The 27731-nt window shown below is 41.2% G+C and overlaps 1 protein-coding gene across 1 annotated transcript; it reads left to right on the top strand.

Annotated features, from left to right (window-relative positions):
• Positions 1–1666: 1666 nt before the first annotated feature.
• LOC149298358 (protein phosphatase 1J-like) lies at positions 1667–23781 on the top strand. The gene is made up of 10 exons (XM_089487508.1): positions 1667–1920; positions 8526–8631; positions 11381–11701; positions 12891–13003; positions 13825–13909; positions 16245–16363; positions 21846–21909; positions 22924–23031; positions 23152–23303; positions 23640–23781. The coding sequence occupies exons 1-10, from the start codon at positions 1667–1669 to the stop codon at positions 23779–23781; spliced, it is 1464 nt and encodes a 487-aa protein (XP_089343634.1).
• Positions 23782–27731: the final 3950 nt, after the last annotated feature.

Genomic DNA, 27731 nt, shown 5'->3' with positions numbered 1-27731 from the left:
CCCATGTGACTTAACAAAATTATTACAATTATATTATCAGTTTTTTTTTTACTATTAACAACCACTGCAGATGTTATACATCACAACAGCAATACTAAAAAACATGAAATTCTCACTTTTCTAAGAAAAGTTGTCAGGTCTCCTTGTTTGCTTAGAGCATCTTTTGCTTTTTTCCCCTTTTTAAGAATTACTTTAAAAGGGAACTGTCACCTTGCATTCATCAGAGACCATTACAAAGTTATCTCACCCATTCCAGATACTCTAACTAATGAAAGTCTATGGAGGAACAGACTTTCATTGCCATACAGAATCACCCAAAGTATCTCATTAATGACAACCTCCTGGTCTGGAGTTAAAGGACGTTTACTGGAACAACAGGAGTTAAAATCATGAGATGCCAGCCTACATTACTTACATACATGCATATGTAGTGTAATTCATGCACATGGAAAAAAAATCCTTGTGAGTTAGTTAGTTTGGGTTTTTTATTGGGTAATTCATGCACTTGGTAATGAGGGATAAAAAAAAATCAAAAACATTAAATGGGTAAGGGTTTAGTTACATTGTCAGGGTGGTTAGTGTGTAATTTTGGTAGGTAAGGATTTAAAACACAAAAACCAAAATGTGAACAATTTAGTAATTAGATGTTTACATTGTAAAAGGACAGTTTAATGTCTCTGACATTTAGAAATACACAAATATGTCCCATTTGACAGCCCATTGCCCATTATACTCTCACTTTACCGACCCCCTTTTGTCTGTGTCTATCTGCTTTTTAACAATTTCTCCTTTTTTTTTTTTTTGCTATTTTAAAGCACCACTTCTGTTTATGTCCCCATTGTCTCTAAACATAAAAAGAACAACAGAACCCAATTGGCATGACTTCTACTTCAAAAAGAAAGAAAACCAACTCAATATTGGATTATTTATGTACATGCATACAGAAGGGATACTAATAAATTCCAGATCTATTAACTTAAAACTGTAAAAATCCATAAGTTTATAGTTTACTGTAAAAATCCATTTACAACAGTAAAAATTCATTCGTTATTTCTGTAAATATGTATTCATTTAGAAATGTGGTTGCAGACTACATAAGCATTTAGGTTTCCTAAAGACTGTGACATTTTCCAAAAAACAAAGTCTGCTGGACCCCAGTCTACTCATTATTAGCATTTCCACAAATTATCTACACGTTTTAATATATTTTATGTAAATCTATGTGGATACTTTAGGACATTATATAGGACTACGGGACTGCATTTGAGATGGAGACATCATAAGGCGGGTGGATGGAGGCAGTGTGATCCTGACAGGTTGCAGTAGTCTCATTGGGAAAGGACACATAGCATCGCAAAACTTAAGGAAGTCATGCAGGTCAACAGAGAAAACAATGTTGGAGGGCGGAGTATGAACGCCTTGAGTAGAAGTGGTGGGCAGGCACGTAGCCCTGTGTAACGAGATGGGTGTCACCTTCTAGTGCCCCTGTGGACGCATCCGTGTGTCCTTGTGTGCAGTCCCGGGACGTGCTGTGTGCTGAGGGGGCATTTTAACTACCTACCTCTGATGATCGGGAGGTGCTGTGCGCAGATAAACCCCCCGGCACCCCGCTAACTCTAGCTATTACGGATCGCTCTCTATTATACATCTCTTGCGTTCCTCGGTAATGATCAATAAGGTCCGGGCAGCCGTGTCCGGGCTGGTGGAGTCTCTGTCCTACAAGCACAGCACGCAGCCTGCCACCTGCACCCCGGACCAGCAGCACCCCGAGGCCCGGATCCCGAGTTCCCCGCTTACCTGCCGGCCTGCCTTCTTAAATCTGACACCTGAGGAGCTCCAGGGATCCAAGGATCACACTGCAAGGACGGTACTGAGCCTCAAGTCCCCCGGCGACCTGCACTGGGGCACCGGCTATGCAGAGTGAGTAGTGCTTTAATACACTATCACAATACGGAGTGCCCTGTAATCCTATGCGCATATATAACCGGTGTTAGTATGTATGTGTGTGTGTATGAGTTTGAATTCTAATTATACAGAAAGTGCCCCATGTGATTAATCTTCTGTCCCTTCATGTTATCTATCTAAATATCAATCATCTGTATATCTATTCATCAAATACATCATATACAGGACCCTTTATAATAGAAGGTGGTGGGATCACCTATACACCTCTTCCATACCTTATAATGCCATGTTACAGCAACATGGACCATATAAAGTTATCAGGGCATTGCCATGGGTTGACAAATGCATGGAGTTATTATTATAATTATTATATAGAATTTTCAAATGTTAGGTTCAGAAAGTAAAAAATGTATGAATCTCAGCTACACGGTAAGCAAATGAAAAAAATGAATGTCAAATGTGCATGTTCGCTATGGTTAATTACTTGGAACTAATTATTTACAAGGACTTAAAGGCAAGAAGGGTGGTTGGTTGTATAGCTAGAGGCATTAAGAGCAGAAGGAGGGAGGTGATTCTGCCACTTTACAGATCTCTGGTCAGACCTACAGTGTTGTGGGAGACCCCATCTCTAGGAGGATATCGACATATTGGAGAGAGTTCAGAGGAGGGCTAGGTAAACCTTGATTGGTTTGCAGTATAAAAATGATCATGAAAGACTAAGTTATCTCAATATGTATAACGTGCAGGACAGAAGAGAAAGATGAGGAGATTTAAATACTTAAAGAAATGTAACAAAGTCCAGGAGGAAGTCTGGAAGGAGAAGAGACATTAGAAGAAGAGGCCATTATCTAAAAGAAGAGGCCATTATCTAAAACTAGAGGGTCGGATGGTTAGATGTAAAGTAAGGATGTTTTAATTTACAGAGTGTGTGGCAAAAAAATGGAAGAGCCTTCCAGCAGAAGTGGTATAGGCTTATACAGTGAGATGATTTAAACATTCATGGGATAGGCATGAAGCTATCCTAAGTCTAAGACAAGACCAAGGAGTGTTAAAATATGTAATTCAACAATAAGAGGAACATGAACACTTGTAACAATTATCCTACTAACCCTAAGTCACAAGACTTGATGTGTCATATATGTACATGGAAATATTTTGGTCTCTCCTGCCCACAAAAGGAAGTCAAAAGTCTTCGCTCTTAGTTTTTGTTGATCAGATTCGGTTTCTAAAACACAGCGTTGAAAGAACGTTTTCCAAAAAACGTTATCCTCTGGGAATCGATGCTTTTTCAACGCAGCGCTACAGGGTCACCTTATCTGAGATCCATCTGTCCTTCATATAGATACAAATGGTTCTTGGAAAGGCTGACCACAGAGCTTGTTTAGATGTATTTTTTTATAATAAAGTTGGTAGGGGCACCTGAGTCACAGAGGTTTGCCCCAGGGCAGTGCTCCTTTACATGCAGCACAAGGCAGCATTGGCAGAGAATGCCATACAAAAGGAAATGAGATGCTCACCAGGAACAGACAGCACCTTTAAAGGCCTGTCTTACGGTGCTTTCCTGTTTGGGAGCATCTTAACCCCTCGGTCCCTAAACCCATTGAAAACAATGCATTTTGAGCCCGTACATGTACGGGCTTTGTCATTAAGGGGGTAATTTTTAGCCCTCTAACGCCATTACAGAGAAAAAAATCTCCCATCTACATATCACTCCGATCCCACCCAAAAGGGCAGTCTAGAACCGAAATGAGAGGTACAGTTTCTCTGCACAAGGGAACCAACAACCCCAGACGTTTAGAGAAGCCTATCAGTCAATCAAGTACTCAGAAAGTACTTTAACCCCTTAAAGTATATTTTTTAACACTAAAGGACCAAAATGTTTTTTGTGTTGTCCATGAGAGGTTAATATGTATTCTTTTTTTGTGAGGCTGCCGGGGACTTTAAATTGTCCCTTTAATCCCTGCTTTTTGTCCCATACTGTACATAGGGATATAAATCCGCCCAAGAGTTTTGGAAATCGGCCTCAGATCATGGTGATATCAGTGGTTGTTGTTACTTCCTGTTCAATCCGGAGAACACTGCAATATTCGGCTGTTTTGAATTTTTTTCAACACCATCTAAAAATATTGTTTTCTGTAGTTTATTGAAAATCTAAATATATACTTTTAAACATGTGACTGCTAAGAAAACGTCACACAGGGAATAAAATGAGTGCAACGTTCCTTAAATAATTATTTTGCTTTCAAGGCACTGGTTAGGGTTCAGTAGTTAGGACTAGTGAAGCAGAAAACCATTCTTCAAGTGTAAATAAAAGTACATATCAGAGCTAGAAAGCCTACAAAACTCATCTATTGACCCTGTAATGCAGACCTGGGCAAAGCACGGCCCGCGGGCCACATCCGGCCCGCTGAATAGCTCGGACCGGCCCGCAAAGAGTGTCCTGGTGACTCACCAATGAGTCCGGTGTCCCCCCCCGCCCCGGTCACTTACCTTAAACTCCTGTGTTGGAAGCGTTTGTCTCGGGTGCCGGCGCTTTACGCTGGGCGCCGGCATATGACGTCAGACGCCGGCGATCAGCAGTGAAGCGCCGGCACCCGAGACAAACGCCTCACGCTTCCAACACAGGAGTTTAAGGTAAGTGACCGGGGCGGGGGGGGAGATCCTGAGAAGGGGGGGTTAGGGAGTTAGAGGGGAGATACTGAGAAGGGGGGGTTAGGGAGTTAGAGGGGAGATACTGAGAAGGGGGGGTTAGGGAGTTAGAGGGGAGATACTGAGAAGGGGGGTTAGGGAGGGAGGTCTTACTGTGTGTGTGTGTCTTACTGTGTTTGTGTGTGTGTGTCTTACTGTGTGTGTGTGTATCTTACTGTGTCTGTGTGTGTCTCACTGTGTCTGTGTGTGTCTTACTGTGTCTGTGTGTGTCTTACTGTGTCTGTGTGTGTCTCACTGTGTCTGTGTGTGTCTTACTGTGTCTGTGTGTGTCTCACTGTGTCTGTGTGTGTCTTACTGTGTCTGTGTGTGTCTCACTGTGTCTGTGTGTGTCTTACTGTGTCTGTGTGTGTCTTACTGTGTCTGTGTGTGTCTTACTGCGTGTGTCTTACTGTGTTCATAGCTTATTCAGTTATTGTAATAAATATTTTAGCCCATTTTTTAGCTCAAAATATTTTTTCCTTTTTTTTCTCCTCTAAAATCTAGGTGCGTCTTATCAGCAGGTGCGTCTTATAGAGCGAAAAATACGGTATGCACTCCGAAGCCTTGTTCATTTTGTTCACTTCTGTGCTGTGCTAATAGTTATTCAGGCCTTACTTATTCAAGCACCTCTACCAATGACGTAGGCTTGAATAACTTTATTAAACAGCACATAAGTTAACAAAATGGACAAGGCTTCGGAGTTTGTAGTTTGTAGAGGTCTGGCCCTCTAAAACCATTCCAATTTCTCATGTGGCCCCATGGGAAAATTAATTGCCCACCCCTGCTGTAATGGATAATCAGTATCCAGCATTTTTTAATATAGGTTTGCATTGTACTGTTTGAAATGGTCACACATAATTTGTTTCTTTTTTTTTTAGACGATTTCATGAATAATTCATAGCTATTTATGTAACAGTATACCATATATATTTTAAAACATCCAATCATGCAGCAACATATTAAATACTGGTACTACTTATTGCATCTTTTTGTACCATGTTATACAACCCCCATGGGTCAAGGAATGAAGGAGGAAATTGGATTTCAAAGATTAATACTGTATCCCTAGTTATATTTATAAATGCAGTTTAAACTCTTGCCTTTGGGGGGCGCTGTGTCCTGCTCCTACAGGGTGCTTACTCTTGTACTCACTTCGTGGAAAAAGAAGCTCTTTTTTTTCGGGAGAAAAATTACAAAATCACATTACCGGAGAAAACCTGGGGCTTTCTTCTGGAAAAAAAAACAACTTACAGTATCACACTATGTGAGTTTGCTATCTCTATTTCAAGAACTTTCCTGTTTCTGGAGTAAGAACAAGGGAAAGCAGAAACAAGCACTATACCCCAAGGAAACAGGGTATAGCTCCCCCTAAAGGCAAGGGTTGAATTTACATTTTTATTCATTATTTTTTCACATTTTATACGTCTCCACACCATGGTCTTTGCTTCTGTTTCTTTGGGGATGTTTTTTAGGTAATCGGGCATCCAAGTAGACGTTTGGACCTACATCTCTTCTTATAATGCATGGACTGACAACAAAATATTTTACACCAATACTGGTATTTTAATACTTGAATTCATTAAATGTATCTACTTGCTCATCTTGGACTGTTCTGTCTCCTTTGCGCATATATGTGTAAATTGTAGGAATGATTTGGGGTCATGCTTGACAGATCCACTTTTGGCTAAAAAGTGTTAAAAATCCGTGGTTGGTTGCTATTCAATTGTATTTATCTGCAGTAGTCATAGTTTATCTTGAGTCATATCTTTTTAAGAATAGATGCCAATTAAAGCTAATCACTGCTATTTTCTCATGGTACATCTTGAACAATATCTTCCCTTCTATGTTAATTGTAGCAAATTAAACTCAGGGAAATAAGGGTGAAGAATGCTACGTAGAGTAGCGTAGGTGTAATTATAATAGGCTAGTTGCAAAAACAGTTGGAAATATTCTTTTTAAATACTTTAGGAGCTGCAGTAAAATGTTAAATTACCTCTGCTAAACAATTTAGACCTTTGTATATCCTGTTGTTCCTAAGGAAATTTGGGTTAAATTGATATATATGGGGAGCTGAGGTATTCTCAGCTTTAATCATCGCTAAAAATCTAAAATATACAAATTATACAGTCAAAATGTATATATCAAAACTCCTTATATTTGTCATTTATATTTTAACACATTATAATTAATATGTTCATATAACACATAATTAATTTGGAGGTGTTTAATTTCAAGGTTTTCCTCAAGGAAGCCGAGATCTACAGCATAACTTCCACCAAAATGTTAAATTACTGGTATGTCAGTTGCATGTTCTAGTCGGATATAGTAGGCAAGCACCCCTACTCCTGATGGTACTGCCAATAGAATGGCTCAGTTATAATCACCCAGATGGACATTCTGACTATGGAGCGAAATATTTCATTGGAAAGCAGGAATTAATTAGCATTGCCATCAGAAGTCAGCTCATCGAGATGTTTGAGCCGGGAAGGGCACCTGAAATATCACTTGACTGCCTACTGAGGCAACCTGCAGACACAGGAAGTTTATTGGTACCAAATTAATTGAACCCATGTCTAACCCACATTTCTATATAGGGTATTGTATTTAATGTTGAAACAATAATGTTTGTTTTTAACCAAAGAGAACGCGGAGGAATCACACAAAATCTGTGAACGGATTTCTTTAGTTTACTGAACAGTAAAACATAGTAGATTTGTGGGGAAAAAATCAGCATTATGTTTCTCTTACCACTGAAGTATCTTTGGTACCCATTGAATACCAGGAGAACAAATCTTAAATTTTCAATTTACCACAGGCCTTCCCCGCTCTCCAAAATGACCCAAAATACACGAGGAGTATAATTTCACAGCATCTCCTTGGGGCTGATAACTTGCTCTCTGGTTAGAGACGATGTAGAACAGATGAAGGAACATAAGTTATGTCCCTCACTATTTCTTGAACTAGTGTATGTCACTGTTACGTGATAACATGGATAACCTAATATTGATTTTCTGTCAAGTTGCAACTAAGGCCATTTATATTCTGAAGCGGTTAGAGGGACAGGTATATCATTTTTTATAAGCTGTAGTACGGTATTGGCTCGGATATAGGCCGCCCCCGTGTATAGGCCGCACTCTAAAAGTTTGGTGCTTTTTTAAAGAAAATTTTTTTTTAAAGTGTCACAGAGGGCCTCCCTTTTAAGCCTTGCCTTGGGCATTAGCTTGTCTAGTAGTGGATGTAATACAGCTGGCATTGAGCTCCACTAAGCCACAAGTGCAGAGTATATTGGGGGTTGAGCCGCTTAAAAGGGAGATCACTGATCTCCCCAACTGACCCATTAACACTATGGATAGCTGTGTAGCACCTCCTTTAAAAAGAACATATCCTAAGTCCCAGTAGACAGGACAGCCGCATGGATGGGTGGCAAGTGGCATAGCCCTAGGTTAGACTTAGGACAGCGGGAAAGGTAAATATGCCTCTGGACACCAGTGATCCTGAAACACTGCCATGATAGTGCTTATAGAGTTCATATAGCTCTAGCTTCTCCCATATATTTTGGTCCTAGCTAACAGTTGGGAGACCAGGAGATTGATTTACCATGGACAGGAAGTTATTTAGCCGTGCCGATGCTTAAAGTGCCAGGACGTAGTACTATGTCCTCCAGTGTCAACCGCCGCGAAGGAGTTAAGAGATTTTGGACTGGTGCCAGATGCCCTGTGTGTTTTACTATCAATACCATACACAACCAATGGGATATCTAGTGTAAGTAGGACTTTTGACATTTACGTCTCACTTCTTACTAGCCTTGTTACATGACCCTCAATAAAGTCACAAATCTCAGTAAAAATGCTATAGCTTTTTAACACAATGGCCCTCCTGTGCATATCTCTCACCAGCGTAATTTTGTGTCATTATATCTTTTTTTATTTTAGAGTGATCAATGCAGGAAAAAGTCAATATAATGAGGATCAGGCTTGCTGTGAATATGTAATTGTGCAAAGTAGAGATGAAGAATTCAATGACAATTGCGAAGAATCAGTGCAGCTTGAGCAGAAGAGGCAACAATCTTTGGATAAGGTTGGTATCTTGGATATATGCTTCATCATATATTATAGTACTGAATCCCATATGTGATTAGCTTAAACCTAATATGAAGCACATACAGTACGTGAAATATACACCATTACACAAAAACCTTACCTTTAAAACAAATAGTCAATTTTTTACACTACTGGATGTTTTAAACTATCATGTCTTTCTTTTTGTTATTACTTAATCAGTTTTTTGTTTTTTTTTGGAGCATGTCAACAATAATAATGTCCTTGGAGGAAAGAAGAGAAAGAGGGGATGTTATGGACACCTTCAAATTAGATTGCAAAGTACAGGAGGGACGTATATTTCAAAGGAGGAGAAATGTTAGAACAAGAGGCTATAATCTGAAACTAGAGGGTCAGGGGCATAGATATAAGGTCGTTTTACTTTGATGAGGAGGTGGTAAATAAGTGGAGCAGCTTACCAGCAGACGTGGTAGAGGCTAATACAATAAGGGAATTTAAACTAGACTTGGGCACCAGGGGGCTCTTCGTGTTCGTCTTCGTGCTCGTCTTCGGGAAAAAAAAACTTCGTATTCCACGAATACTCGCCTGGTCCTGTCTTCTCTTCGGGCGAATATTCGTGGACATTCTTCGTGTTCGTTTTTTCTTCGTTTTCCCCAGTTAAGGGGTTAATATGGGGTTAAAGCCGCTCTGGCGCCAGGAGTTTAAATGTCCGTATGAGCAACTCTATTGGTCGTCGACCAATAGGGTCGCTCATACAGACTGCTAAACTCCTGGTGCCGTAACTTGTCCGGCAGATCCCACTGGTCTCCCTGTTCTAGCATTTATTAACTGATAGAACAGGGAGACCAGTGGGATCTGCCGGGTAAGTTGCAGCATTGGGATTTTAAAAGTCTGTACGAGCGACTCTGTTGGTCGCTCGTGCAGACTTTTAAAACCCCAATGCTGCAACTTACCCTGCCGATGCCACTGGTCTCCCTCCCTGTTCAATTAATTAAATGTCCGTACGAGCGAACAATAAAGTCGCTCGTACGGACATTTAACTAATTGAACAGGGAGGGAGACCAGTGGCATCGGCAGGGTAAGTTGCATTTAAAACCCCAATGCTGGAACTTACCCTGCAGATGCCACTGGTCTCCCTCCCTGTTCAATTAGTTAAATGTCCGTACGAGCGACTTTATTGGTCGCTCGTACGGGCATTTAACTAATTGAACAGGGAGAGAGACCAGTGGCATCTGCAGGGTAAGTTGCAGCATTGAGGTTTTAAAACACCAATGCTGCAACTTACCCTGCAGATGCCACTGGTCTCCCTCCCTGTTCAATTAGTTAAAGACCAGTGGCATCTGCAGGGTAAGTTGCAGTATTGGGGTTTTAAAACCCCAATGCTGCAACTTACCCGGCACATCCCACTGGTCTCCCTCCCTGTTCAATTAGTTAGTCTGTGCCGGGTTAAATGTCCGTACGAGCGACCAATAAAGTCGCTCGTACGGACATTTAACTAATTGAACAGGGAGGGAGACCAGTGGGATGTGCCGGGTAAGTTGCAGCATTGGGGTTTTAAAACCCCAATGCTGCAACTTACCCTGCAGATGCCACTGGAAATCCATAGGTTCGCTGTCAGGGGTTAACTTACAAAGACCGTGCGAGTGAGCCTATTGGTCACCTGCAGGGTCTTCCTCTGGCATCAACCAATTGGTTGATGCTAGAGGAGGTCCCTTTAGGTGACCAATAGGCTCATTCGCACTGCCCTGTAACCCGTGACGGCGAACCTGCGGATTTCCACTTCCGGGAACTGCCGCGATGCCGCGAAGACAAGGTAAGTTAGAAGAGAGGGGGGGAGAATGGTAGACGAAGACAATCACGAAGATCTTCGTGGTGTGTGTCTTCGTCTTCGCCTACGTTTTACCGCCGCCGTCTTCTCTTCGGCGTGTCTTCGGAACGAACACGAAAACGCACTCTTCGTGTTCGTTTTCATGTTCGCCCGAAGACGAATGCACAAGTCTAATTTAAACATGCATGGGATAGGCAAATCTGGTTCTTATCTGCCTATGCAAGTAAAAGAAAAGAAGTTGAATCTCACATTATTGCAGCTGTAGAAAGGAATCTTCCATTAAAGGCAATAAATCAACCAATCTTGTCCAAAACTAAAAATTCACTTAACATCTTAAAGGAACACCTGTGCCATTTTCTATTTATACAGTACTGTACGTTTACTCTAAATATTGGCACACCAGCCTTTTTATGCGGAACACTTCGGAACTCATTTCAGTAAAGCTTATTTTAGTTTGATGTCATTTAAACCAAAGGAATCAATTGTGTCTTCTTCCTCCGGGGTGGAATGCATTGCATTAGGGGCCATAATGTAACGTAATATAGGAGAGGGCATTTAAATAACATATATTAACAGAGTGTGTGTTTTGTGTAACTGAAGCATGATTACTGGTTCAGTGGTCTGCCAGGCATTTACTGTGGGGTTAGATGATTGAATGGGCTGTCAAGGTTATATCACTTAAACTGTCCCTAAAGACCTAATGGTAACACATGGGATAATGCTATTGAAATTATGGGTCTCTCTTCCACCAATAACATTTAGTGATCAATCAGTATTTGTTACTAAAACTTGGAATGACCACATGAAAGGCATCCACCAAAGGAAACTGTAGATCTGTAACTGCCTTGGAAATAAATTTTTACTTTACATGTGAAATTGACTGCTGCTTCTGATATTTCAGGTCGAAAGCAGAATTCGTTTCTACTACTGGGGGCTCTTTGACGGTCATGCGGGTTGTGGATGTGCTTCATTCGCATCAAGGTTTCTCCACCATCACATTTGTGACCAGCTGAGGGACTTGGTGTCTATCTTGCAGCAGCCCGTCGATGCGGCCGCTCCACTCTGTCTTGTGCAGGAAACAACACCCGAGAATGTGGTGGGCACTCTGACTCATGAGAAAATGGAGCCACCCTTGAAGGCCACAGTTCGCTTTCATCTTGAAAAACAAGTCTTTCCTGAGAGTCTTGTCATAGGTGCACTTGAAAATGCCTTCAAGGAGATGGTGAGTATATGAGAGCAAATTAAAGTGAAAGAATGAAAGTAAAATTAGTTGAATAAGAGATTACATATTTTAATAAAGTAAAAGGAAACATAAGACCACATTTTGAAAAATAGGCCATCAAAGGTCAATGCTAAGTTATTTCAGTTCAAGACTATACAGCAAACATGTATAAACACAAACACAGTATAGGAGCCACTTCTGTGAGCACGCAGAATATATTGGACAGGATGCAAGTGATTGGTGATGATCCAGAGTGATTTTGCGGCCAGTTAAGCTGCGCTGTGCCGTTTGTAAAAATGTGGGGATGGAAGATGGAAGCAAGGCCCCGTTATCAATGACAGTCCTAAACACAGATCCACCAAGAAAATTATTAAAGTGGTGTTTTGCAGTTGGATCTTTATTTTTTGCATAAAATTTTACTTATAATGACTCTTTTATATGGGTTGTTTTTTTTTCAATTACTCTTTAAGTTTTGCAAGTTCTTCCAGGAATACTTAAACATCAGCTGAAATGCAGACGCGTGAGGTCAGACCAATTTAATATATATGTTTACACATTACACAGTTTGTAGCATTCTCAGTTTCCAGGATGAACCAGTTAAACACAAGACATCCCCAAGAGGTATGGGACGAAGCTGACAACAGGTTCAGTAGGCAAACAGCAGTTCTACTGCTGTACACAAATAGTTGCTTTAAGGGAGGAAGGAGAGTGGCGGTGTTGCGTTTCAGCAGTAAATTTAACCCCTTATAGTCCCTGAAAACTCATCTCTTATTGAGCAGACCCCATAGTACTTTCATACTAAAGCTTCTACTGCTAAATGGTCCACGCTTTAGCTGTAACAAATTGAAAGAAGCAGGGGATTGCCATTAGTTACAGTTTATAGTTTGAAAAGGGTCCTTATTCCCTCATCAACCAGTAAAATTGTGCGGTCAGCGCTTCATTTGTGTGCTAGTGCCATATTTCAAACTTTGCCCCTAGAATCACCTATTTAATACATACCGTAATACTGCACCCATGTAAAATTAACAAAGATGTAGGACGGACTATGGTATGTTAAGTAGAAACCTTTAACTTTCGTGTACAGCTTCAGATTTTTTTATGGAAAATGCAGTTGAAGTGTATTAATGCAATAACAATAATGTGTTAATGGTGTGTCAAGAGTATAAAAAATATTCTCCTCTACTTACAGGATAAACAAATTGAAAGAGAAAGGACTATATACAAAATTGATGGAGGTTGCTGTGCTCTAGTAGCTGTGTATCTAATGGGCAAGCTGTATGTAGCCAATGCAGGAGACAGCAGGTATATTTCTTTGCATGACATATCATATCTGGGAACTCCCTGGGTTTTGCCGGGAGACTTTCATTTCTTCTCTGGTTCTCAGGTGGACACCCAAATCACCCGGGTCCCGAGAGCAGGGTCCTGAAACACCCCCACTCCCGCCCATTTCCCCATTAAATGCGCGTGTGTCCCACGACATCAGCAGGAACACCCACTGACATAGGCGGGGCCACCCACAATGTCAGCAGGACCGCGCATTGACATCAGAGGGTAGTCCTGTCCACGTCCTACAAGGACGTCCAAAAGTTCCCAAGTATGCACATCATTTGGGGTGTATAGTATGCAAGGACATAGTGTTTCCTAGAAAGGAAGGCTTGATTGAATGCTATCCTTATCTGTTTTTATGAATGTATGAATTTTATTATATATTATCTCTTTGCATGCATGTATGTATGTTTGTGTATATTTATATATATATATATAGTATATCAACATAATTAATTGAATGGCTTTACACCAGTAGATATTTTATTAACATGCTCTGCACAGAGGCATGCAGCTATACAGAATGGCTGCTTGGTTGAACAGTGGTCTTTTTTTCTACTGAACACATCTTCAGGGCATTTAGCTGGGGGGGGGTGGAAAGGGGCAAATTCATTTGGAGGGTGCTACAGACCTAGATTCGTATCTACTTCCTTTTGTTAAACTAGTAAGTACTTAATATGTTCTGTAGTACGTGCATTGAACAGTTGCTGCATACAGTTTTGTTTTGTTATTAATAATTCTAATACTATACTAGATGCCTCCAGGAAAAAAAATGATCCTTCTGCGTGTAATTACAGAGCCATAATCATCCGGCAGGGGAGAACAATTCCAATGTCACAAGAGTTCACTCCGGAAACAGAGAGACAGAGACTGCAATTTCTAGTAAGTACCCAATGTACTAGTTCCATCATGCATAAAATGTTGTATTTAGTGAAAATAGGAGAGTTTTTTGATAGGATTGTAATGAGTATTGCGATTTGTGGTAATAACTTTTTTCTTGAGTTGACATTTAGTTTTTCAGGAGTCACAGATGGCCAGGGTAGGCTGCCAGATCACTGGAATCCCAAAGACTCCTGCAGCTTGAGCCCTTGGGTTTGAGTAGCTTTTGGTCCTGTAATGATCCCAGATCGCAGAGAACCTGCTGGTTACATTAACATGAATAGTCAGACAAGCCATAGTCAGAAGATGAGAAAACAGGATAACAATAAATTAGCTTAAGTCAGGACAGAAGAGCAATTGGACAATGGTAGACCATCTGAGGGCATACGCATGACTGACCTGGAGGTTTACATTGCCAGGCCTACTAGCTCAGTAGAAGCAGGTGTAGCAGTAGGTTTGTGCAAGAGCTAGGATGACCATGTCGTACATGTTTTCAAGGATACATATAACTTTTACATATTGCTGACCAGCCCAGATAAAATGCTGTATGGGGGATGCATAACCGACTAATTTGTTCCTTTCTGTAAGTTTATACATCTCACATACTGCAGTGTTCTGGAAAGCATGGTCAATGTGACCATCCTAGCAAGAGTAGTATTACTAATAACTGTAGTTTTACAGTTCACATTCACTGTTCATAATTTAGGTCCACCCCAATTTTTCCAGCAAAAGGTTGGGCCAGCCCTGTATAACGCGTAAATCAAAGAGTGAAGAAAGCCCACTAATTTAATTATACATTATACAGGGCCAAGATTTATAATCTGTAGTGAAGTTAATAAGTGGGAACACAACTCTGCCCTTAATTTAATAGACTTCAATGAGAGGTGAAAACTGTTAGTCTAATATTTTTGTATTTGACATAGGAGTACAATTAGATGCAATAACATAGTATGTTTGTATAGCGTGTTTGCTTTATACATTGGCAGTCAACAGGTAGCTTACCAGCTGTTGTTTAAATACAGCTCCCACGGGTTTCCGCCACATCCAGACAAATATTGGCGAGAATCATGGTTGTAGTTTACCTGAAGCGGAACCAGAATCTTCTCTCCCCTGAAAAAAACAGATTCCTGACTTTTCAAATCCAGACTTTATAAAAAATATAATTTAGCAAGGATTAAAAGACAGATATGTGGTTCGATTCTCCCACTTTTGGCCAACCCATATGCAATGAGGTAACCTTAGGTGATCTCAGGATACCATCAACTTTCAGATCTACGATAAGAATATTAAACATTGGGTAGCTGTCCCACTGGCCCATTTTTGCAGGCAGTGGAAGAGCATGGCCTGGTTGTGGAGGTCCTTTGGTCTCCTGTAAGAGATGTACAGTTGCTTACCCTTGGAGAATTGGTAATATATGTACCAGGGGCGTAACTAGAAACCTCAGGGCCCCGGTGCGAGAATCTGCCACCCCGGTAGTTCCGCCACTGATATGTACCAATATATGTACATATTCAACTGTAGGTTATAACAGAACAAACAGGGAAAAGAAAAAATGTCGGTGCGCTAAGCTAGTCTCAGGCTCAAATAATACAAATGTATAATATGAGGCCTACCAAACAGTGTGAGCATGCTGCAAATACAGTGTGTTGGCTGTACAATGTATACAAAAAACAAAATACTGTCTGCGCTTCTCACCCTAATAAAGTTGGCAACAAATATATAAATGAGAGGTTTTGGTTATATGAATTGGCCAAAGCATAATTAAGCTCACCCGCCACGTCAAGGCACACTCTCAATAGGGTGAGAACCTACTCTCACCTCCTACATAGTGGGCACACAAAGCAGTTTATACTGCTACCAAAACCAAATTAATTTGTAACAAATTTTTTATAACAGAACAAAACATATACAAAAAGAAAATAATGAAATAACCCCTGTTCAAAGGTCTGCATACCCTTAGTTCTTAATACTGTGTATTGTCCCCTTTAGCATCAATGACAATGTAATAGTTGTCTATGAAGCCCCAAATTCTTGCAGGTGGTATATATATATATATATATATATATATATATATATATATATACCACCTGCAAGAATTTGGGTGAGCTAGATGCCCTCTGATACAAGCTTTTTCCAAAACAATGCAATTTGCCATTCTCTTTTGACATTAGCACTGAATTATAATTTTCGGAGTTTTAAGAAAAAAGCTGATACTGGGGTGATGACTTTAAACAAGGTTGAGAAGCACTGTCAATTTGTAAATGTATCTATTAAAGATATGTGTACAAACACGCACAGACTGCACATTTTTATTTAATCAACTATCATTCAATTTTAGGCTTTCTTGAAACCGGAGCTATTAGGAAATGAGTTTACATATTTAGAGTTCCCAAGGCGTATTCAGCAGAAGGAACTCAAAAAGCGAATGTTGTATCGAGATCACACCATGACAGGCTGGTAATATTTTGTGTTCACTAACTTCAGAAAACTGTACTTTGTGGTGACCTTCTTCTCCAACTAGTATGTGTTTTGACAGAAGTAAGAGAGTCTATCATCTAAATCATAACTATAAATCATGTTGATTACATTATGTTAAACTCCTCTGAACCAAGCTACTGACAGCACATCACTGGCCTTTCCTGAAATTGAGGTTTCCAATAAGGATTTGACCCTTTCGATTACTATTTCTTTTACATTTATTAGTCAGGTTAAATAACTTTGGGATACAGTGGAAAATTAGTGGAAAAAATATGGGAATGTTATTGTTTAGGTGAAAATATGTAAATATATGTGGGGTTTAGGGGGGAAACGATTTAGCGGTTTAGAGAAAAAGTCTGCAATTTATTTACTTTCTAGCACTTTGCACTTTGCGAAACATTATGCCTATATTCTGATATATCTGGATCAAATTAACATGTATAAAATATCACAGGTTTCTTCCCCTTTACTTATGTTTTTATTAATAATACTTGATTGGGGGAATATACACTCACTGGCCACTTTATTAGGTACACCTGTTCAATTGCTAGACGTAGTCAAGAAAACTTGAAGTTCAAACCAAGCATCAGAATGGGGAAGAAGGGGGATTTAAGTGACTTTGAACATGGCATTGTTGTTGGTGCCAGACGGGCTGGTCTGAGTATTTCAGAAACTGCTGATGTACTGGGATTCACACAGAACCATCTCTAGGGTTTACAGAGAATGGTCCGAAAAAGAGAAAATATCCAGTGAGCGTCAGTTGTGTGTCAGAGATCAGAGGAGAATGGGCAGACTGGTTTGACAGAAAGGCAACAGTAACTCAAATAAACACTCATTACAACCAAGGTATGCAAAATACTATCTCTTAACGCAAAACACATCAAACCTTGAAGCAGATGGGCTACAACAGCAGAAGACAATACCGGGTGCCACTCCTGTCAGCTAAGAAAAAGGAAACTGAAGCTATAATTTGTACAGGCTCACCAAAATTGGACAATGGAAGACTGGAAGAACGTTGCCTGGTCTCAATTCCAGCTGTGACATTCAGATGGCAGGGTCAGAATTTGGCGTAAACAACTTGAAAGCATGGATCCATCCTGGCTTGTATCAATGGTTCAGGCTGCTGGTGGTGGTTTAATGGTGTGAAGGACATTTTCTTGGCACACTTTGGGCCCCTTAGTATCAATTGACCATCGTATAAACGCGACAGCCTACCTGAGTATTGTTGCTAAGTATTGTTCCAGCAGGGTAATGCACCATGTCACAAAACTCACATCATCTCAAACTGGTTTCTTGAACAGGACAATGAACTGTACTCCAGTGGCCTCCACAGTCACCAGATCTCAATCCAATAGAGCCCCTTTGAGATGTGTTGGAACGGGAGATTCACAACTAGGGCTGAAACAACGAATCGATAGTAATCGATAACGGAAATCGTTGTCGACGATTTCCGTTATCGATTAATCGAGTGATCGATTCGTTGTTGGAGCACTCGGCTCCTTTTACTTACCTCCGCGAGCGTTCCCCGCTTCCGCTACACGCGCCTTCTTTTAGTTGCGGTTCGCTCTGTGCGAGTGGCTCCGTTCGCACAGAGCGGTTCGCTCTGTGCGAGTGGCTCCGTTCGCACAGAGCGGTTCGCTCTGTGCGAGTGGCTCCGTTCGCACAGAGCGATTCGCTCTGTGCGAGTGGCTCCGTTCGCACAGAGCGGTTCGCTCTGTGCGATTGGCTCCGTTCGCACAGAGCGGTTCGCTCTGTGCGAGTGGCTCCATTCGCACAGAGCGATTCGTGGGGGTGGGGTTTCAGGGGATGCAGGGCAGAGTGGGGGTGGGGGGGCAGGCCAGGGTAGGAGACTGAGTGCAGGGCAGGGTGGGGATGCAGGGCAGGGTGTGAGTGTGGGGGCAGGGCAGGAGACTGGGTGCAGGGCAGAGTGTGAGTGTGGGTGCAGAGCAGAGTGGGTGCAGGGTGTGAGTGTGGGTGCAGAGCAGAGTGGGTGCAGGGTGTGAGTGTGGGGGCAGGGCAGAATGTGGGGGCAGGGCTGGGTGCAGGGCAGAGTTGGAGACTGGGTGCAGGGGCACAGTGCAAAGTGCCAGGGCTGGGTGCAAAGTGCCAGGGCTGGGTGCAAAGTGCCAGGGCTGGGTGCAAAGTTCTGGGTGCAAAGTGCCAGGGCTGGGTGCAAAGTGCTGGGTGCAAAGTGCCAGGGCTGGGTGCAAAGTGCTGAGTGCAAAGTGCCAGGGCTGGGTGCAAAGTGCCAGGGCTGGGTGCAAAGTGCCAGGGCTGGGTGCAAAGTTCTGGGTGCAAAGTGCCAGGGCTGGGTGCAAAGTTCTGGGTGCAAAGTGCCAGGGCTGGGTGCAAAGTGCTGGGTGCAAAGTGCCAGGGCTGGGTGCAAAGTGCTGGGTGCAAAGTGCCAGGGCTGGATGCAAAGTGCCGGGTGCAAAGTGCCGGGTGCAAAGTGCCAGGGCTGGGTGCAAAGTGCCAGGGCTGGGTGCAAAGTTCTGGGTGCAAAGTGCCAGGGCTGGGTGCAAAGTGCTGGGTGCAAAGTGCCAGGGCTGGGTGCAAAGTGCCAGGGCTGGGTGCAAAGTGCCGGGTGCAAAGTGCTGGGTGCAAAGTGCCAGGGCTGGGTGCAAAGTGCCAGGGCTGGGTGCAAAGTTCTGGGTGCAAAGTGCCAGGGCTGGGTGCAAAGTTCTGGGTGCAAAGTGCCAGGGCTGGGGCAAAGTGCCGGGTGCAAAGTGCCGGGTGCAAAGTGCCAGGGGTGGGGCAAAGTGCTGGGTGCAAAGTGCCAGGGCTGGGTGCAAAGTGCCGGGTGCAAAGTGCCGGGTGCAAAGTTTCTTGAACAGTAATAGTCCACCTCTTTTCAGAATGTTTGGGGTTATTTTGTTTCATAAATATTGTGTTTGGGTTTTTGTACTTTGAACATATTGTTTTTTTATTACATCATAACAAAATAAGAATCTTAATGTAAATTTTAAGTTGTTTTTTAACATCCAGTTCATTAAATTATTTTAAATAAACAAAAAATTTGCATATTGTTTTTTTTTATCCGATTAATCGATTAATCGAAAAAATAATCGGCCAACTAATCGATTATTAAAATAATCGTTAGTTGCAGCCCTATTAACAACCATAAAGTCAACCGGCATTTCACCTGGAGTGTCCGGGCAAAACATGGAAAGTTCTGTGGAATTCATGTGCATACTTGGACCAGTAAAAATATACTCACTTTAGGGAGAAGCTGTAGCCCCGGAACTATAGTTTAATACCCTCTGTGCTTTAATTTTTACTCCTTGAAACAATAGGTTGCAGCAAGACACAAAACTTTAATCTCTACACAAAAACCTTTTTTTTATGAAGGTTCAACTCTGCCCTTCTTAGAAAATACCCTTTATATGTTTTGAGCTTCAAAGGGAATTCTTAACACAGCAAGATACATTTTTCACCGCAGCTGTCAGTACAAGACCTACCTGAAAGACAGGAACCGAAGTGCAGGAATAACAACTACCCGATATTGTATTTGCTATTTCAAAGACTTTGTAAGGTCGTGAAGTACAAAAAAATTATAAATTATTTTGGATTGAGCATAAAGTATATGTAAATTCTATGAAGTAATGTAGTAAAAACCTGGTTTTAACTCATTGTTGTCAGTCCTTTGATATTGTGGGTGCCTGTACAATTATCACACTGAGCCGATCCTTTACAGCAGGGGTGGGCAATTAATTTTCCCATGGGGCCACATGAGAAATTGGAATGGTTTTAGAGGGCCAGACCTCTACAAACTACAAACTCCGAAGCCTTGTCCATTTTGTTAACTTATGTGCTGTTTAATAAAGTTATTCAAGCCTACGTCATTGGTAGAGGTGCTTGAATAAGTAAGGCCTGAATAACTATTAGCACAGCACAGAAGTGAACAAAATGAACAAGGCTTCGGAGTGCATACCGTATTTTTCGCTCTATAAGACGCACCTGCTGATAAGACGCACCTAGATTTTAGAGGAGAAAAAAAAGGAAAAAATATTTTGAGCTAAAAAATGGGCTAAAATATTTATTACAATAACTGAATAAGCTATGAACACAGTAAGACACACGCAGTAAGACACACACAGACACAGTAAGACACACACAGACACAGTAAGACACACACAGACACAGTGAGACACACACAGACACAGTGAGACACACACAGACACAGTAAGACACACACAGACACAGTAAGACACACACAGACACAGTGAGACACACACAGACACAGTAAGATACACACAGACACAGTAAGACACACACAGACACAGTGAGACACACACAGACACAGTAAGACACACACAGACACAGTAAGACACACACAGACACAGTAAGACACACACAGACACAGTAAGACACAGTGAGACACACACAGACAGTAAGACACACACAGACACAGTAAGACACACACAGACACAGTGAGACACACACAGACACAGTAAGATACACACACACACAGTAAGACACACACACACAAACACAGTAAGACACACACACACAGTAAGACCTCCCTCCCTAACCCCCCTTCTCAGTATCTCCCCTCTAACTCCCTAACCCCCCCTTCTCAGTATCTCCCCTCTTAACTCCCTAACCCCCCCTTCTCAGGATCTCCCCCCCCGCCCCGGTCACTTACCTTAAACTCCTGTGTTGGAAGCGTGAGGCGTTTGTCTCGGGTGCCGGCGCTTCACTGCTGATCGCCGGCGTCTGACGTCATATGCCGACGCCCAGCGTAAAGCGCCGGCACCCGAGACAAACGCTTCCAACACAGGAGTTTAAGGTAAGTGACCGGGGCGGGGGGGGACACCGGACTCATTGGTGAGTCACCAGGACACTCTTTGCGGGCCGGTCCGAGCTATTCAGCGGGCCGGATGTGGCCCGCGGGCCGTGCTTTGCCCAGGTCTGCTTTACAGTAATCCTATGTAGTCCTTTGCCTTTTTTGACCATCTGAGTGATTAACGATGAGCCATTGAATTGTTTTTGGCAGGCAGTATGATAAGTCAAGTTCACCGGCATAACAGAGCCAGAAAATTGCTAATATACACCTGATTGAAAACACTATATTAAAACTAGAACTATTTAAAAAAAAAAAAAAAAAACACAACAATATTTTAAAACTTTGATCTGATACTGGGCTTGTACCATGAACCAAAACGTACCTGCTTTCCCATGCAAGCACATGAATTACGTCATGATTGTATGTGATATCACTCTAAACTGTCATGGGACAAAATGTTTGAAGAACACTGTTCTAGGACACATGAAATCCTCAGGGTACTATAGAACATGTTGCTTATAAATAATGGCTGACAACTTACCCACCGGTTGTTAATTTTATTTTTTTTAGCATTATATTGTCATTTTTATGGTATATCTATATGTGTTACTAAACGCAAAGTTATGTTAATAAAGATGTAGCTCAATATCCTTATAATTATTTTCAATTTTACAGGGCCTACAAAACCATTGTGGAAGACGATATGAAATTTCCACTTATCTATGGGCAAGGGAAAAAGGTAATAATTACTGTTTAACCCCTTTAGGACAGGGTGGTTGGGATTTTTTGGTGTCATTTTTACCATATATATGATCAACCATGATTCGCTTTTCCCACACTATTTATACATTATTTAAGCTAAGCAGGGGCTTATTTAAAATTATAGAAATAAATAAAAAATAATAATAGCGCTAATATGTCTGCTGAACAATGGCCCAATTTATATTCAGACACATTGCCTGATTACAGTAATACCAACATACATATTATTCTATGTTCTATAATCATCTTTTGCATATTAACCAATATTGTATTTTTTAATATTACTAGGGGTTTGGGGGTTGTTAAATTTTTTAAAATATTATTTTACTTGTAGTACTAGGGCTAATGTATATCGTATTTGTTAAAATATAAGAAGAGGTTTTTTTCAAAGCAAATGCTCTGGGGAAAAATAAATATATATATATATATATATATATATACTGTGTGTATATATATATATATATATTTATATATATTCAAGGTCGTCTTGTAATCCAACCTCAAATAGAGGTCTGACTATAAGACATCAAGATGCCCCGCACCACTGCAGTGGAACTGGATCCTCCTCTGGCAGCCGGTGAACGCCTGCATAATGCACGCAGACAACCTCTGCTGCTGCCGGGCACTTTCGTCAGGGCTTCTATGGGTGACGTGACCTTCCAGTGCTCATTCATAGAAGCCGTGGCTAAAGTGCCAGGACGCAGCAGAGGTTATCTACGCACAGTGCGCAGACGTTCACCAGCTCGACACCAGGGAGTCTGAAGCACGGGGGACAAGTCTGGGGATACATTGGTAAGTCTGGGGGGACAGAGTGGCATGTAGGGGGGTATAAGGAATATCTAGGGGGGCTGAGTGGCATATAGGGGGTATAAGGCATATCTAGGGGGGGCAGATGAACATAACTAGGGGCAGGTTGGCAAATAAAATGAAATCTCAATTTCTAATAATATATTAAGACAGAAAAAACTATTTTTTTATTTTAAATAACTAGGCTAGAGTTATGGCCACTATTGGAGTGACTCGAGGACTTGGAGACCATGACCTTAAAGTGTACAATTCCAACATTTACATCAAGCCTTTCCTTTCCTGTGTCCCAGATGTAAGTATTCTTGGCAATTTTTTTGGGAGGCAAATATGAAATACAACACTAACAGTATGGTGGCTACACAGACAAAAGCTGCCTCTCATAAGCCTGTTAACAAACATCTTTCATCCATAGGTGAAAGTTTATGACCTTACAGTATGCGAGCCCAGCACAGATGATGTCATGGTCTTGGGCACAGATGGACTATGGGATGTTATTAGTGACCAAGAAGTAGCTGATATTGTACAAAGGGTATTTGCATCTCATGAGAATTACCTACCAAACAGGTAAGTACAGGTGGTGTGTTTTGATTTTTTTACGGCCCATCTTCACTGAACTTTTTAACAGTGTGTCTGTGGTTATTACCTTTATTGGTTGTGCATTCACAGTTCACATATGATCTTACAATGTCGTTTTATGACCTAGTTTGGTGTTATTCTATAACCCTGTTAGTGCTGAGGCATGTGTTTGGTTTGAGGGCCAAATGTAGCCAGTATGAGAACTATGGTTGTATCACGATGCTTGGTCTGTAAATAACTTTTCTAGAGAGTAGTTCCAATCCCATATAATGTATGTAGAATGGATGGGGAACATTTTTTTTAAAAGTTATTTTTCTAATACAGGTATAGCCTTGTGGCCCAAGAGCTTGTTCTTCGAACTAGAGGGATCCTCAAGGAAAACAACTGGAGACTACCTAATGGTTCACTAGCCTCTGTAGATGACATTTCTGTTTTTGTTATTCCTTTGGCCGGACACCGAAGCTGAAGAAGAAATGATCATTGGTACACAGTTATAACAAGCCGAAAGCACTTTAATGTTTTGTTTTTTTTTTCTCATCTGTTTGTGTTTAATGGTATCCATCACAGACTTTTTTGTAGAATACTACAAAATCTATGACTTTCTCCATTCCAATGTTACTACCGTATTTGCTCAATTATAAGACGACCCTGATTACCCTGGGAATCCTATCTGGCAGCCGGTGAACGTCTGCGTGATGTGCGCAAACAACCTGCGCTTCTGCCCAGTACTTCCGCTTGGGCTTCTTTGATGGAGCACCGGAAGGTCATTTCATGTCGGCACTCCGTCATAGAAGCCCCAGAGGAAGTGCCTCCCCTTTAACCTCCCCCCCCGGTCCTGAATGGAGGGACATTTCTGCTCTCGAGACGTTATGCTCCTATATGCTTGGACCTTTAGATTTTACCCCTCTCTACATTATTTGCTGACAGGACACCGCCCGTTTTAAATATTCTGTAATACTTGCAACTACGAAACTATGTTGATTCTATCCCGCAAAAGCATAGCCTTATTCGTGCTTTCACATGGCATCTCTGCCTTATAGAGGCTCCTCATTTCGGTAGACGGGGACTCTTTGCCTTCTTTTGTAGGTAAATGGAAAAATGCTCTTGATGTGTCCTTATCCAGGGAAGAGTGGGCAAAGATTTTTCACCTGACACATACATGCTGTATTAACACGCGAACCCAGGAGCTTTCTTACAAGCTTCTGACACAGTGGTATCGCAAGCCGTGACGTCTCCATGCTATGTTTGGCGTTGCTGGCGTTGTGGGTCGTCAGGGGGATCGGTTTTGCACATTTGGTGGGAGTGCCCCCTTATAGTACCATTTTGGAAAGCAATACATGGAGTTTTCCATAACTTTACCTACTCACCGCCCCCTTTCCGCCCTGTCAATTGTTTACTCCATCATACCTCTGTCTCGATGTTGGTTTACAAAAAGTCTGTTGTACGACACTTGCTGAATTAAGCCAAGGCACTGATCCCCATACATTGGAGCAAGTCATCGCCACCTTCCCTCAGGGAGTGGGTTGCCAGAGTGGAGGACGTCCAAGTTCTAGAGGAGTTGGTGGCTCGCAGTGCTGGTCCGGAGGAGGAACACGGGAGAATGTGGTTTTATTGGTCTCGCTTTATTACTGATCTGTCCACACGAACCATCCTTGCTACCTAACTGTGGTTATTGTGGCCATGCATTTCTATGAAATCCTTTGTGGGGTTTACGTGGTTTTTTTTCCCCCTATGTTTCCCGTATTGTGTAATAATGTTTTCCTGCTGCGTCAGGGCATGATGTGTATTCCTTTTTTGTCCAACCTCCCTTCTGCCCTTTATGTGTACTCCTTGTTCTTAACAATAAAATCTTGATTTACAAAAAAAAAAAAAAAAGAGAGAGAGAGAAGTAAGGAGGAATCAGATGGTAAGTGACTTTTTTACTGAATCCCTTAATGGCTATTCAGACCTTACTTTTCAAGTGACATATGCTTAGTTGTTTTTTTATGAGAAGAGAAAAAACTTTTCACCCTCTTTTTGGGGTTAACAGATAATATGGCATTGGAGTCCATGTTGCAAGGAGTCCAGTGCATTTTACTGCATGGAAATCACTGAACTTTCATTAAAATCAGTGTAAGTAGCAAGATGCAATAGCAAATATGCTAGCTAGACATCAGTGAGAAATAAACATGATTTGTGTACTTACTGATGCAACTTCCTAAATGTTAAAATAACGACCAAACTATGCTGGTTATTTCACCAAAGAAAAGAAGTAGCTATGTTCTTTGTCTGTGACTTCCTCTTTTTCCAGAAAAAAAAGGAAACATATAATGCAGACTCGGGAGTATTAACACCTTAAGGACCAGGCTGTCTTTTTTCTTTTTGTACCCTTCTGGAGCAAGGCGGTTTTAACATTTTTGCTGTGCTTGTGCTTAGCTGTTATTTTCTTCTCTCTCACTTAGTGAACCCACACAAGTTATACATTGTTTTTTCAGAACAAGAATGACTTTTTTTAGGTACCATTATTTTGATCGTATCATATAATTTCCTATAAAAAAGAATAAGCACCTTTTCTTCACTTTTATTTGTAAAATTCCACTCATCTATAAAAGCTAATGAAAAAAACCTGCTAAATAGTTTACACTTGTCCTGAGTTTAGAAATACCAAATGTTTTATGTTTTTTGCAAGTTATAAGGCAATAAATACAAGTAGCATTTTGCTATTTCTAAACCATTTTTTTCAAATCAGGTAATCTTGTTCCCATGTCCTATTTGGGATGTCTTTAAAGCCGGTCAGTTCAATTAACCTTCCCTAAACCGTATATATTTTTGCAAACTAAACACCTCGAGGTATTTCAAATCCTGATATTGTAACACTTTTCAGGCACTAATTTTACTCCCAGCCTTTGTGTTTTTTCACACACATTGTACTTCAGGTATGAATGTATAGCTCCTGGTATATGTCACAGCCAAACACCCCAATATGTGTTCAGCAAATGTACAGCGATACCACCAATGCATTGGTTTGCCTGGTTGTTTGAAAACTAGACACCCCAGGATATTTCAAATGTTGGTATTTTAACTTTTTAATGTGCTAATTCTAACACTATCTTTTGTCAATGATTGTGTTTTCACACACATTGTACTTTAGGTAGCAATTTACAGCTCTTGGTATATGTCACTGTCAGACAGCACCCCAATATGCGTTCTGCCAGCAATGCATAGGTTTGTCATGTTATTTGTGGGCTTAAAGGCCACATTTGGGAGGTGCAGATTTTTCTTCTTTCATTTTGACAGCTGTGCAGTCTGCACACCTCTTTAAACACAGCCAATTTAATTTCTCCCATCCAACCATACATTTTTTTAAGCTAGACACCTCATGGTGCTAGTATTTTAACTTATTCAATGCCAAGACTTTTGGGAAGATACAGCACTAGTTTTAGCACTTGCTCATAAAAATAAACTTTGGGGTATTTTTTATATTTTTTTACTTTTTTATATTTTGTTGGAACTGGATGGTCCCCCTGATGGTGACCACATTCTTATTTAATCTTTTTTTTTACATTGATCACATTGTGACTAGAAAGCTGGACTACATTGACTTGTATGTATTCAATCTGCAGGGGCAGCCCAGAATTCTCAGGAGGGTCTGGAGAGACCCTCTTGGAGACATTTTTTAATGGGCGCCACCATCTTGCAAGAGGCAAATTCTCTTACAGTGGCGCTTGTGGTCGCTTTTTTGAGTGGTCACAGTGAGCCCTGGGGTGGGTTTTCTGTGAATGTCTCGCTATCGAGGCAATTCAGCCACACCATTTATGCTTAGGAGGTGATTGTTGATATAGTATATGCAGACATTGACGCCCAGGGGGGCCACATGGGGCCCCTACAGTAAGCATTGGTGTTGGTAAATTCCTCCACATCAAGGCATTACAGGCACACTTTTTAAGGAAAGAAAGCGAGGTGTGGGGATAGGAGTCTGAGAAAAGGAGAATTTAACTACAATGGTGGTCATTTTTTCTTTGACGCTTAGAAAATACACTGTACAAAGTTCTTTGATTTTTGAAGACACGTTGATAAGCAAATACATTTTCATTTACCTATAAAAATAATTCATACACCTAGCATTTTTTTACATTTTAATTTGCTTATCAGTAAAAAATGCTCATTATGTTCATAAGAATAGGTAAAAGCTGTAGCCTTACGTGTTTTAAGCTGAAGCTTCACCATTATATATTTACTAGGGCAGGGGTGTCCAAGTTTTGAATTATACAGAATTGTATAGGTGCGAGGGCCGCACTCATTTTTCACTGTGAGAAAATATGGCTTTTAATAAAATATGCAGATTAAAATAAAGTAAAAACCTTTACTTTTCCAACCAGTAAATGCTGGAACCTAGGCATGATGGGACTGTGATTGCTGTTAGCAATCACACTCCTA

The sequence above is a fragment of the Sceloporus occidentalis genome, unplaced genomic scaffold, assembly GCF_023333645.1.
Source record: "Sceloporus occidentalis isolate IW3139 unplaced genomic scaffold, rSceOcc1.0.p SCAF_33, whole genome shotgun sequence".
Lineage (NCBI taxonomy): Eukaryota > Metazoa > Chordata > Lepidosauria > Squamata > Phrynosomatidae > Sceloporus > Sceloporus occidentalis.
This window is presented reverse-complemented; position numbering and strand designations above follow the sequence as displayed.